This window comes from Diachasma alloeum, unplaced genomic scaffold, assembly GCF_001412515.2.
Source record: "Diachasma alloeum isolate Michigan unplaced genomic scaffold, Dall2.0 Dall_scaffold_00208, whole genome shotgun sequence".
NCBI classification, from domain to species: Eukaryota; Metazoa; Arthropoda; class Insecta; order Hymenoptera; family Braconidae; genus Diachasma; species Diachasma alloeum.
In genome coordinates this window covers 1,400,680-1,414,499 of record NW_021680373.1, presented here as the reverse complement: position 1 = coordinate 1,414,499, position 13,820 = coordinate 1,400,680, and the positions used below count along the sequence as shown (strand labels likewise).

The following is a 13,820-nucleotide window of genomic DNA, read 5'->3' as shown; positions in this document are numbered from 1 at the left end:
TTTTGTATCAATTCATACATTAATAATCAGTATTATGTAAATTATGTACAAGACTTACCTGATGTGGAATTAAAAATACACGAATCACGACAAGTGCACGTGTTTTCAGTAACGAAGCGATAAAAAGTGAATTCCAAGTGAAGTTTAACTATTGTCCAGTTTTCAACGAATATCTCGAAATCTAAGGGAGATGGCAAAATTTTTATCAGGACCTTTTTTGTAGCCCTCAATTCGCTCTACAAAAAAGGTCATTATGGAAATTTCGTTATCTCCCTCAGATTTCGAGATATTCCTCGAAAACTCAGCTAAGGGCAGGTCACTTAAACCGTCTTCGCTATTTTATTGTCAAGGAAAAATGAAATATGGAGTCGTGAGTTTTGTTATAATAAATAAATGTTGTATTATTTCTAGGTAAACGTCTGGCTCGGTACATACATGTAGGTAATCGTTATAATTCGACAATAGGTACATATAAACATCCTTGTGTTCGTGCAAGGAGTATGGCGGCCCACCGCTGCATTCCATATTATTTTACTTTTTTTATGCATATAAAAAATTCGGGGAAGGGGGCGAAATGAGAATGTAACGGGCCCTCAGAGCGGTGACCAACAAAAACACTCGGGTAATTGCTTTTCACGCAGATTTTATGGTTTTTATCATAACGTTTATCTTTTTTTTTCTTCTATTTTTATTATGTTTTTGTTCTCGAGACTACTGGAGGATGGGGTGAGATGAGATGAGATTACCTAAACAATGCACAAAACAATATTGAGACAGCTGCATTAAATTTTTTTCCCCCCTATTAACCATTTTTTTCCTAAATTTTCGCCATGTTGCACTGAAATGAATGAAAAATTCATTTTACAAAGATTATTTCACTTGGAACGACTGTTATTTGGTTTTCAATTTCCAAATTAATTCGATTTTATAGTGAATACCAGTTCATACGTTCTTTGAAGTAAATTAGAATGAACTGAGCATTTCTTATATCAAATCGGAATTAATTAATGCCAGAGGATCAACGGATATTGGAGTAATATTTACAACTTTAATTCAATTGTCATGGCGTAATTATTTACGCAATTAATAATTAACACCGAAATAATTACAATGATCGGAATTATTTCTCCAGTATTTCCTGGACCTTTGGCATTAATTATCATGAAGACGAAAAAAGTCGTCGATCAGAATGAATTAAATGAATAAAAATAATCATTGAGCATACGATGACATACAAAAATCTCCATTCAAAGAAATTCAATTTTCTCAATTCACGAAATCAAAAACTTCCTCCACTGGAGACTACATCAACTTAAACCAGAATTTTCCCATTCTTTCCCATAAATGTCTCTAAAAAAAAATTAACATTCACCACCTCTCATTAATTTGAAATTTGTTCACCAAAAAATCCCAATTCCCCCAAAAAATCATCCTCCTAAAACGAGTAATCACCACCAGTGTAAATTGAACAATTCTTTTCCACGAGTGCATAAATCCACGCGAGTCATTGATAAATTCGAGACAACTTGGAAGCTTGCATTCAAAAAAAAAACAGTACCAATGCCTCAACGTTATTAATTTACATTTTTACTTACGAGTAGAGAGAAGAGTGGAGTGAATGGTAGGGGGGAAGAGAACGAGGAAGCACCGAGGGACGGAGGAATAATAATTATTTTTCAACAGAAGGGTAGAAAAACCACGGCGCCACAGCAGTGAGAGAAAACGAGCGAGTTTATAAATCAAAGAGTTGATATTAAAACAACCCCTACCACGACCCCCCCCCCAGCCACTATATTACACAATAATACTTCAAAAAAGGTGAAAATCCATCAGTAAACACGAAAATAATGGTAATAAACTCTGCAAAGATAAAAAATACAGTTCCCCTCCTCTCGTGGACTAGATACATCGATCTACGATTCAATCGTTGAATTAAAAAACCCCCAACATCTCGATCATTTTCTCCCCTGCCCTGTAAACCCCAAACTGCCATCACTGACGTCAATCGAAACGTCACAAAACGACAAGGTCTAAACAAACAAGTCGTTGTCTAACAGAGAGTCAAAGTTGCCTCACAATTATTGCACTTGTCATCTCGAGACCCAGTCAATCATCAACAGAGACTGCAGCACTTGGAGGCATCGCCCAGATGAATATGACAAATAGGAGGTAAACCAGTGCAACCCTTTCCCATAACACTCTCCTGTACAAACTGAGCAAGCCCCAGATTCTGATTGATATCCCCATCGCTGCCCCGATGCTGATGCTGCTTATCACACCACTGTCCCCTCCATTTATCCTCAGGTGCACAAAGTAGCATGGACTTTGGCGATGGTGGTGAGACCCTGTCCTTGGAGATATTCCCACACGATCGTGCCTTGTACAGTGAGCTTTTCCCCTTGCCAAAGAATCCTGGAAGTGGTACACAGAGTTTCTTGTGAACAGCAAAGTATCTAGTCAAAAGCCTAATCCTCCTGCTCTTGCAGTCACTTTTATTCATCGAGCCCCGATTCTCCTTATCGAAGACAAACTTCTTCTCGTCCTTGTGGCTCTCCTCATGTTTATCATCGTTACAAACCTCAGAACTCCCCTTAGTGAGACTCCAGCCCTGCAGCAGTCTCGCACCAAATCCCTTGGCCCTCTGCACAGTTGTCTGTGACATTTGCACAGCCCCATTAATCGTCACTGCCCTCACAGACGACGACGACGAAGACGACGACGATACAGACTGATTAACAATAGCTTTAGCCACCGAGTGACAAACAGGTGTTTCTGCCTCCTGCACTTCGGTTATGCGGTTTAATGATTGACTCTCCCGTAATCGTGTCTCACCCGCTCTTCTCCTACCAGCTCTGTGTCTTCTGCTGAATGACAATGCCTGATTATCACTGTTACCCTGTGATTTACCACCACCTGACGACGTTGAAGTGTTTGTCGTTCCCCCCTGATTACTCCCAGTTGTGTCTGTGGTGGCTGTCACCTGGATATTATCACCATTACTGAAGCCCCTAGCACCACCACAATTGCCCCCTGGCTCCTGTGAGTCACTCGAATCATCGTGACTGTCTCGCCTCGAGGGAAGGGGCTTGCCAGTTGTTGCACCGAGCTTGTGAGCCCTCTTCTTTCTGTTCTCACTGTCGTCATCACTGGCGTCTGAACTCGAGCACGACGTCGTTCTCGTTTTGTGAAATTTATTACGCTTCTGCTCGTATCCTATTCTCCTCACAACTCTGCATTTGGCTGTCGTCTCGTCGGGCTTCGTCTCACAGCTGTCAGCATCCTCCAGGATCTCCTTCAACTTATTGTCTGTCTGGGCTTCTGTCGTCACTGGTGATGGCATTGTCTTGTACTTGGGTGCAGTGTCAGTGTGACGAGAGCGAAGGGGTGATGGGGCTGTTGATGATTCAGTGAGAATTGTTGTTGCTGTTTCGAGATTGTAATTGTCCGATTTCTTGGGGCTTTCGGTCGTGGGTCGCTCGATTCGCCACTTGTTGCCTGATTTAATGCACTCCGTCAGGGACTTGGGCCTTCCATCTGGCTCAGTGAGCCCTCGCCACGGTCTTGGGGTCTCCTTCGTGTCGTCTACTCTGACAACTGTGAATGTGTGACTCGGCGAGGCTTTTGTCTCCTGGAGGGGACGCACTGGTGGCTTCAGCACGTGTTTCTCTGGGAGTTGGGACAAACGCTCCTGCAGGAGGTGCGAGAGCTTTCCCTCCGACCGTGAGCCTCGACGATTGAAGGCGCTCAGTGCTGAATTACTGGCGTGGTCGTCACGACCTGAACACGAGGACACGTCGTCCTCGTCCTCCTCTTCCTGGACGATACTGCATTTGCGGGTGCGAACGTTCTGGAAACGAAGAGAGTGTCTTTTTTTTTATTGAGGAGGCTTTGCATGCAAGGGGGACAACTCCTTGGGCTCTCGACACCTTGGGGACTTTTATTCGGGGATTTATTCAATTCATTTACAATTTCATGAGGTTATTATCAGGCACAGTTTTGTACAGTGTAATTTTTTGTACAGTCTTTGGTTGATTTGCTTGAGGCTAGGCGCGATGATAGCGGTGGTATATGTTCGTATCGCTAGTTACCTGGGGTAGGTCTCCTGGGGTCCGGGGGACTGTCAGGAGTGACTGATTTACACTGCCTAGGGAGTTTTGATCGACTCGGAGATCGTTTACGTTGAAATCGTGGGTTCTGCTGTAAAGAAAATTAATGGGGGTCGAAATTATCAATGGATGGTTGACTTCGGCTGGGGCTCTGTTGGGACTTTGTTTTTGTTTGGGAGAATCAAGCGACCGGTCGGTAATTATGAACTTATTCGAGAGTTCTCTCAGTTTATTCGAGAGTTTTTGACATTAGTGAGGAATGTCATTGTTCGACTATTATCTCATTTTTTATTTGCGGTTTTAAAGTGGTACGCGGAGGGACAGAAGATTTGGGACAAATTTTAGAGCGAAATTCGTGAATTATTCAACAGGAAATGAACCATCAATATTTCAGAAATTCGATAGGGAGTTGAATTTTAAGTTGATGGCGTGATGAAAATACTCGACAATTGTGGAAATTCAAGCGACTGTTCTGCAGTTATTGTTGAAGTGAAGTTGAAGAGATAGTGTATTATATAGTGTTTTATGAATCACTGCAAAGGTTTTATAATATATAGTTCTCCAAAGATCCTTGATCGAAATAGAGACTATTACTTAGAAATGGAATCACTCTCCAAACAGCAAGACCGAATTCATCAACAAGTAATAATGCTTTATATGGCTCGAAGTAATCGTTCATCAGGTTCTAATAAAATATTCCTTCAGAGTAAATGAATTATTCATTCCACCCAGTAAAAACAATCTCATCAAAATAACTAGCCGATAAATCGGGAAGTTGATAAATTGTTGAAATGAGTAGAAAAATCCGAATAATTTGATCCAAATGCATCATTTCTCCGGGTAAATACTGAGAATTGATTGAAATTATTTAATATCTCCTCATTAACGATCAAAGCAAAGAGGAAATAATTCTTCATAATTGTTAAAGAATGTTATCTTCTTTCGGACTCACCGTGAGCTGACGTTCAACAATTCAGGACGAGTCTTGGTAACAAGCTCCTGCCTTTGAGCACGCAATTTACGTTCAGCGAGTAGAAAATACGTTGCTGTGATATGATTATACTCGTTTTTGTCGAGTGCATCAAGTATCTCCTCTTTCGTTGCAATATTACCATTGACCATTTTAGTTATAATTAAATTGTGATGCTCCTCGGATACTTGCTGCCTCGATACAAGGGGTAGTGCCTCAACATTGTCAGAATCAGTGTCAGTTGATATGCCGAGCCAGGGATCGGCTGCTATTTCCTCGAGGGTGGCTCTGCCCTCGGGCTCTCGCACTAACATTCTTGCTATCAGTCTCTTGCACTCCTCTGACACGTGCGATGGTATTGAATATTTGCAGTCCATTATCATTGTTAATGTTTCACTGTCGTTGGCTTCTTGAAATGGCGCCTGGCCACAGACTAGCATGTAGAGGATGACACCCAGGGACCACACGTCTGCATCAAGAAATTGGGTGACATTCGTGTGTGAATAATTGAGGTAATGTTTCAATATTCCAATTGTTCATTAAATTGAGGAGCAGGTTGAATTAAAGTTTTATGTGGTGAAGAATTTGGGGCGGATTTAAAAGCGAGATTTTTGTCAGACGTTTTTATATGGAATAATCCAGTAATATTTGAGAAGTTCAATGAGAAATTGAATTTTAAATTGGTGTTGTCAGCCCTACGGTGCTAGCGCACTGCGGTGGTGGGCAGGCTTAGCTTTGGGAAGCTAAGCAGCGCTGAGCGTGGCCACTAGATGGATGGGTGACCACGCGGGAACACCTCAGGAAAGAAACATTGTTTGGAAAAGCTGGAACGAGCATTTGGGAAAAAACAAATAAGTGGAAAAACGGGATGAAGGAATAAGAAAACCGTAAAAACCGAAAGGGAAAAAAAATTGATGTTGCCATAAAAATCCTCGACAATTGTGAAAATTTTTGCGACAATACTGCAATTCTCAATTTATTCAATATGATGAAGTGTTTAATTTTCTAAAAGAATTCCTGAATATGGAGGAAAATTATTAGAGAAGAATGCCATCTTAAATTCGATTTTCAGCATTTCAGGGATTTTTCGGTTGAAAAAATCCCAAAAATGCTCTAAAATCTTCGTGAAATCCAAGTTTCTCTAAAAATAATTCATAAATCCTATGAAATCCTCCAAAACCTTATTATGAATCCATCAGAATATTAAGAAAACGTAGAACATTAATAAAGTATTATTTTTCAAATTATATTATAGTAAAACCCACGTCCCTGGAATTTTGCTTGTCCATTTTTTTCATTTTCATTTCAATAATCTCAGAAGCTTTTCAATGTTAAAATCCAGTGTGACATGTTTCTCAAAATGTTTTAATGTAAAATGAATGTGTTTAAATCACACAGTGCATTTTAATGCTAAAAAAATACAGATGAAGAATAAAAACCTCACAGCGTTTTATTGAAAAAAAATTTAATACTCTACTCCTCATGAATAAAGCATAAAGGAAGTACTAACCAACTGCTGGTGCATCATAACTATCGCCCAGAAGTATCTCCGGTGCCGAGTAAGCCAATGAACCGCACGATGTCTCCAATTTTTGTCCCGGGCAGAATCTATTACTGAAGCCAAAATCCGTGAGTTTCACTGTACCAAGTTTCTCGAAGAATACAACATTCTCGGGCTTCAAATCCCTGTGTACAACGTGAAGACGGTGGCAGTACGAGATAGCTCTCACAATCTGCCTAAAGTACGTTCTTGCAAGCTGAAATGACAGGTATAAAAAAATAATATATAGGGGGTGTATAAAGGGAATATGTGTCTTTATGACTGTGTCAGGGCGCCTGGTTAGATACGTACCTCCTCGGTTAGACCGCTGTCATGACGCATGATGTAGTCGTAAAGGTCTCCACCGTCGCCTAACTCCAGAATGAGGTAGAGCTTTGTCTGGGTGTCTATGACTTCGTAAAGTCGAACGACGTTGGGATGCTGCACCAGCTTCATACATCTTACCTGATGGGTTTTTTTAGGGGCTCATGTTTTATTTGCTGTTTTAAGGTCGTACTTGGAGTGATAGAAAATTTGGGGCGAATGTTAAAGTGAAATTCTTGAATTATTCAACGTGACATAATTTTCGGAGGAAAATCGTGAAGAGTATTAGGCCGGAATAATCCAGCGATATTTGGGAAATTCAATGGGAAGGGGAATTTTCAGTTCATTTCGTGATGACAATTGGGGCCATTCGAACGGCTCTTCTGCTATTCTCAATTTATTCAATATTTAATCTGATGAAATATTCTAGTTTTATGAAAATTATCGAATTTAAAGGGAGAGAAGAAATTCATAAAGAATTTTATCGTGAATTTGATTTAATATCGATAAATGTGAATTCAAAATGCGTGAGATGTTAAATAATGACTAGTTTATATGATTTTCGTCAATTTTAGGAGAATTCAATGAAAATTCGGGCCATTATGGTCTCATGTTTGGAAATTTCAGGAAATTTCAGGAACTATTCTACAATTCTCAATATTCAATATGATGAAACCTTAAATTTTCTCTGAAAATTCCCACTACGAACTCAAACCAGAAGCTAGTTAAGAATAAGATAAATGTGAATTCAAAATGCGTGAGATGTTAAATAATGACTAGTTTATATGATTTTCGTCAATTTTAGGAGAATTCAATGAAAATTCGGGCCATTATGGTCTCATGTTGGGAAATTTCAGGAAATTTCAGGAACTATTCTACAATTCTCAATATTCAATATTCAATATGATGAAACCTTAAATTTTCTCTGAAAATTCCCACTACGAACTCACACCACAAGCTAGTTAAGAATTTCACCCTAAATTCGTCTACTTCAAAAGCTACTCGCAAATTTCAAAACCCATCCATTAGAAAGGGACAGTTACTGGCAAATTGATGGCATTACAGCTATGATCCCATCAATTTATCCCTCTGCACCAGTAAAAAAACCCAATAAAACAATTTTATTTACCTCCTGGAAGAGATGAGCCCTCGACACCTCATCCAATTTGCTCTTATCAATAACCTTCACCGCAACTTTTTCGCCCGTAAAAACATGACGGGCCAATTTGACAACAGCAAAGTGACCGCGACCCAGTGTCTCCTCAAGGTCATAAAGACCAGCGATTTTTCCATCGTAATTGCTGTGTCCCAATCGCCGATGCATCGCGCAACTACAGACATATTCATTGAATTCTGGATCAAGAGCTTGACATTTAATTAATTCATTTAGTCACCGGGGAATATAAATATGTAAAAAAAAAATGCAATTGAAGTGGCACAGCCCGGGATGAATTCGTAATTGGATGGAATGGGGTAAAAATTCTTTATTGAGGATCGATGGTAAGTCGTGTCAAGGGAAGAAATTAAAATGCAGATTGACTCGTTTACGGATATTGGAAAATGCACGGAAATAACGACGGAGATTCATTCTCCGGGAGGGGGAGAGGAGTGGGAAGTGGGTGAATGGAAGGAATTCACCGAGCGCTGCAGATTTTCCGAAGAAATATACATGTGCCAATGCAGCAAATCCAGGATTGCACCGGGCGAAGGTTAATTCACACTGGAATGCTAATTCAAGATGAATTGACATCCGATAATAACCCTCCGTAAAACTTCCGTTGTACGCCGGGATATAATTCCTGAGAAATAAATCGCTTTACGAGAGTATTGACCGTCTTGAGATTTTCACCCATTCCACTGCCCCCCCCCCCTCACCCCGCCCCGTCTCCATTTCATCTCGTTTTTTACCGCAATTTTTTCTCTCATTCTCCGGCAGAAACTCCCAGGGTAGTGGAGGTAATTGCGATGGAAAATGTGATCCCTTCGGTAATGAAAGCAGAATGGAATTGTATTCTGCTCTGTTTTCACGTCTGCATTGTTAGAATTCCACTCATCGGAGGAATAAATCAGGGATGGAACAGTAGATCGATTGAATTCCGACGTGCTTTCTACCCCAGTATTTCATGCATTTCAGGATGCATTGACTTGTTTTTGCTCAGGGTATTTTCATGCCCCCCGCTCGCCCCTTATGTTCGATTAGTTAGGAGCCCAGGGGGAATTAATTTCAAAGACAGGATCGTGCTAGAGTGCAACTTGCGGGTTCGCCCCTTGAGACCACTATAACACGAGTGGACCAATCTATTCTCTTCGCCATTAAATTCCAATTAGAGTGGGGAGGGGGACATTTTAACATCGGTTCAAGGGGGGGAGGGGGATTGGGTGAAAACAAATTCAGGTGGAAGAGAAATGAGAATTTAAAGGGGAAGTGGGGCTACGGGGTGGGTTGATCAGGTGTTGGAGAGGAGCTTGGAGTGCGATAGGGGGGCGACAGTTTTTTCCTAAAAAAATTGACTATTCATCCCAACTCTATCTATTCCTCGTAACAATAGTGAATTTCAAGAAAAATGCTGGAATTCTAAAAACTGGAGTTGACCAGAAATCATGTCATCCATCCTATTTTCACCCAATTCACCATTCCCCTATTGTATTATTTAAAATAATTCCTCCCACAAGTCCAATGACAACATTCCCCCAACAGGGTCACCCCTTCCCCTTAGTCCCTGTATTTATAAATTAATGTATTCAAGGGCACAATAAAAAATACTACTACAAGTAAAAAAAATTCAGAACTATTTCTTCAATAATGAGAAAGACATTTACTAAAAAACTGACTATTTCCTCCTACGCCATTACTTCCTCAAAATGATCTTAAATTAAAAAAAAAAAACTCGGAATTTCAAAGATTGGAGTTCACCAAAAATCACCTCATCCATCTCATTGACACCCTGTTCCCCTTATTGTAGTATTTTAAACGATTCCTCCCACGAGTTCAATAACATCCCCTTAACAGGGTCACCCCAACGCCGTCCCTCCCCTCAATTTGGGATTATTCAAGGGCACAATGATAAATACTACATCTAAAAAAATTTCTAGAGCTATTCGATTATTAATAAAAATTAATAATTTAAATAATAAAAAAAATGAATAACAGAAATTTAATAATAAAAATAAAATTCAACTCCATCAATTCCTCAAAATAATCGTAAATTTAAAAACGAATATCGAAATTTTAAAAACTGGAGTTCCCCAGAAATGACCTCACCCCCCCTATTTTCACCCAATTCTCCATTCCCTCTATTGCATTATTTTAAACAATTCCCCCACGAGTTCAATAACAACATTTCCCTAAAAGGGTCATCCCCCCAACAAGGGTGATCCTGTTAGATCATAAATCATATGTATTTACGATTTATCTATTCAAGGACACCATAAAAAATACTACCCCTAAAAAAATGTTTAGACCTATTCGTTTAACAATAAAAACGAATAATTTAAATGATAAAAAAAAATAAAAATTTAATAACAAAAATGAAATTCAACTGTTATCAATTCCTCAAAATAATCTTAAAGTTGAAAACGAATCTCGAAATTTCAAAAACTGGAGTTCCCCAGAAATGACCTCATCCCCCCTATTTTCACCCAATTCTCCATTCCCTCTATTGTATTATTTTAAACAATTCCTCCCACGAGTTCAATAACAACATTTACCTAACAGGGTCACCCTTGTTGGGGGGATGACCCTGTAAGATCATAAATCATATGTATTACGATTTATCTATTCAAGGACACAATAAAAAATACTACACCTAAAAAAATGTTTAGACCTATTCGTTTAATAATAAAAATGAATAATTTAAATAATAAAAAAAATAAAAAAATTTAATAATAAAAATAAAATTCAACTCTTATCAACTCCTCAAAATAATCTTAAAGTTAAAAACGAATCTCGAAATTTCAAAAAGTGGAGTTCCCCAGAAATGACCTCATCTCCCCTATTTTCACCCAATTCTCCATTCCCTCTATTCTATTATTTTAAACAATTCCTCCCACGAGTTCAATAACAACATTTACCTAACAGGGTCACTCTTGTTGGGGGGATGACCCTGTTAGATCATAAATCATATGTATTTATGATTTATCTATTCAAGGACACAATAAAAAATACTACACCTAAAAAAATGTTTAGACCTATTCGTTTAACAATAAAAACGAATAATTTAAATAATAAACAAAAATAAAAATTTAATAACAAAAATGAAATTCAACTGTTATCAATTCCTCAAAATAATCTTAAAGTTGAAAACGAATCTCGAAATTTCAAAAACTGGAGTTCCCCAGAAATGACCTCATCCCCCCTATTTTCGCCCAATTCCCCAGGCCCCTTTTGTATTATTAAAAACAATTCCTCCCACAACTCGACTCCCAACATTCCCCCAACGGGGTCACCCCGACAATGCTCCTCCCCCGCAGTCCCTATCGCCAAAACTTGCAACAAAACCCAGTCCCTTATCACACCCCCCCAGACAATTCAACCATACCTTTGTGCTAGGTCAGCCTTGGCGATAGCTGCAACCACAGTCTCCCCTGTCCGCCTCTACTACGTTCCGTCATTTGTGTTGACCAAGCATGTCCTCTCTCCCCCGCTCCTCCCGCACAAATTTCTCCCTCAATCGTCACCTACGAAACACTACAAAAACTATCTATCCCACCATGACCCTCCACACAGGGCCGACACAGGAATAACAATATCAACGGGCCTCTGCAGTCACGCCAAACCGTAACCGTCTCTATTGCTCTCAAGCCGACGTATTCCGTTGACAATCAGCGCAAATTGTTTACCTCCAAGATTCTCCACTAAAAAACCAGTTTCATGACGTAGTTGCTCAATTGAATCCCATTCCCACGAGCCTCAGAGCGCAATGAGTTGTCGAATTTTTCGAGAAAAAAAAAATTCTGAGGCTTCTCAATTTACCTTTCCGTCCTCCCCGCCCCGCCCACCTTCGATCGACCTGTCTCCCTCACTCCCCCGGCCCCCGCGATTTTCTCGATCACCGAAAATACCACGCGAAAAAAAGAAATCACGAGCGAGAGATAATCCACTTGTTCTCCACTTGAATCCCCTCGACCACGATTTTGCAAACGACGTCAAGGCACAATGTCCCCCGCGTCCGGACGTTGCGATTCACCTCCTCGCGGGGTTAAATCCGTGTTTTGTCGGCTCTCTCACGCGAATAATAAAATAAGGCGTCGAGACGCGGCCATCAAACTGCACACACACACACACACACACACTCGTGATCCAGCGTGCAAAGCCCAGAGGAGTAAAAAAAAACAACGAGTTGTCTCGTTCCGCTGTCCCAAATTCACTGTCCAGCTGACGCAAGTCACTGCGCGACGATAGGTTGCTTGCTCGCAGAATGTCTTCCTCACTTTGGATTTTCCACTTATTGTGAATTCACTGGGTATGTGCGGTTTTTTTTAAGAATGAAGCAAATGGGTGAGGGTTGGTCCGAGGAGACCCGACACAACACGGCGAGAGGTGGACACGAGAGGCAGGGACGGCGAGATGTAGATCGTCGTCTACGGGGGGAATATGGTTCACGTCGACATCTGTCAGAGGTGCACTGTGTTTCGGGGTGGGAGGAGACTCCGGGGGTAACTGCTGAGAGACCTCTGGTGGAGTGCGATTTTACCCGCGGAGGGGAGCGAGGGATGTCTGTGCGTCCAACAGGAATAATTTCAGGAAAAGATGGGTGTGTGTCAATCGATTTTTTACGCACGCATTGTGATGAAAATTAATTTAAATTAGTTGACTGTGGTACTAGTGCGTAAAGGGGCAGTTTTTCGGACGCACGTGTAATACACTCTATTATACATCACTTGTGTGGAAAGTGAAATTTTGCACACACTCTGGGTCAAAAAACATTTTTACGCATTTGTATCGAAATATACTATTCTAATGCGTAAAACTTGCGTCCGACAGGAATAATTTCAGGAAAAGATTTCTCGAGGGGTATATTTTGTTTGGGTGTAGTGTCAATTGATTTTTTACGCACGCATTGCGATGAAAATTAATTTAAATTAGTTGACTGTGGTACTAGTGCGTAAAGGGGCAGTTTTTCGGACGCACGTGTAATACACTCTATTATACATCACTTGTGTGGAAAGTGAAATTTTGCACACACTCCGGGTCAAAAAACACTTTTACGCACTTGTATCGGAATATACTATTCTAATGCGTAAAACTTTACGTGTGTGTTATGCGAGGATACGAAAAAGTGCAATTTTATTTACTAGTAACATTATACTATTTCCGAACTCTTATCCAAATATCCCATTTTAATAGGGTATTTCGATACGAGTGAGATGGAATTTTAACAGGTGTCGAACAATATTTTACGTCTTAGGTCCTATAAACCGCGGTTCTACCCTCGCTTCGATGTAATAGTGTATTGTGTTGCAAGTGCATAAAGATCCACTTTTTCGTACACACCTATTTTTTGTGATACCTGCCGAGTTCACTGTTCGGAACGGTAGGGACAAAATGGTTGTTTTTGTGCACGAGTGCGTAAAGTTCAAGAGCGCACGTAAGTGAACTTTACGCACGCCGTGCGGAAAACAAGCGCTTTACACACACTAAACCATTTCGTAAAGTATACTTTTTAGGCAGGTATCACAAACACCGGATTATTTATAAAAACGAAAACGGCAATTGAATGGTGAAAAAAAAAATGACAATAATTGTATTTGAAAAAATCCTACAGTATTTGTTTGCAGTTTTTAAAAATCTTTCTATTAAAAAATAACCGCCTGCGGGTGGAGCCCGATTAAATCTCAAAATTCCATCTTTTTTGAATTTCTCGAATCCCGCTCTTAGCTC

General features: G+C 40.1%; 1 protein-coding gene across 2 annotated transcripts; it reads right to left on the bottom strand.

The window, feature by feature from the left end:
- Positions 1 to 375: 375 nt before the first annotated feature.
- LOC107036351 (SNF-related serine/threonine-protein kinase) lies at positions 376 to 12,506 on the bottom strand. 2 transcript variants are annotated; one of them, XM_015254281.1, is made up of 7 exons: positions 11,479 to 12,506; positions 8,070 to 8,271; positions 6,929 to 7,081; positions 6,587 to 6,833; positions 5,059 to 5,545; positions 4,089 to 4,197; positions 376 to 3,847 (listed from the first exon to the last, which is right to left on the bottom strand). In XM_015254281.1, exons 2-7 carry the CDS (start codon positions 8,262 to 8,264, stop codon positions 2,114 to 2,116), a joined length of 2,925 nt encoding a protein of 974 aa, XP_015109767.1. In that variant the 5' UTR covers positions 8,265 to 8,271; positions 11,479 to 12,506; the 3' UTR covers positions 376 to 2,113. The 2 variants fall into 2 exon arrangements, with proteins under 2 accessions (XP_015109767.1, XP_015109768.1); XM_015254282.1 differs by having other exon boundaries at positions 4,089 to 4,194.
- Positions 12,507 to 13,820: the final 1,314 nt, after the last annotated feature.

Excerpts from the sequence above, each read along its gene's own strand:
- LOC107036351 (XM_015254281.1), bottom strand. The coding sequence starts at position 8,264 with ATGCATCGGCGATTGGGACACAGCAATTACGATGGAAAAATCGCTGGT. Across the intron at positions 7,082-8,069 it reads GGGCTCATCTCTTCCAGGAG|GTAAGATGTATGAAGCTGGT; the intron begins GTAAATAAAATT and ends AAAACCCATCAG. Across the intron at positions 5,546-6,586 it reads TTATGATGCACCAGCAGTTG|ACGTGTGGTCCCTGGGTGTC; the intron begins GTTAGTACTTCC and ends TTCTTGATGCAG.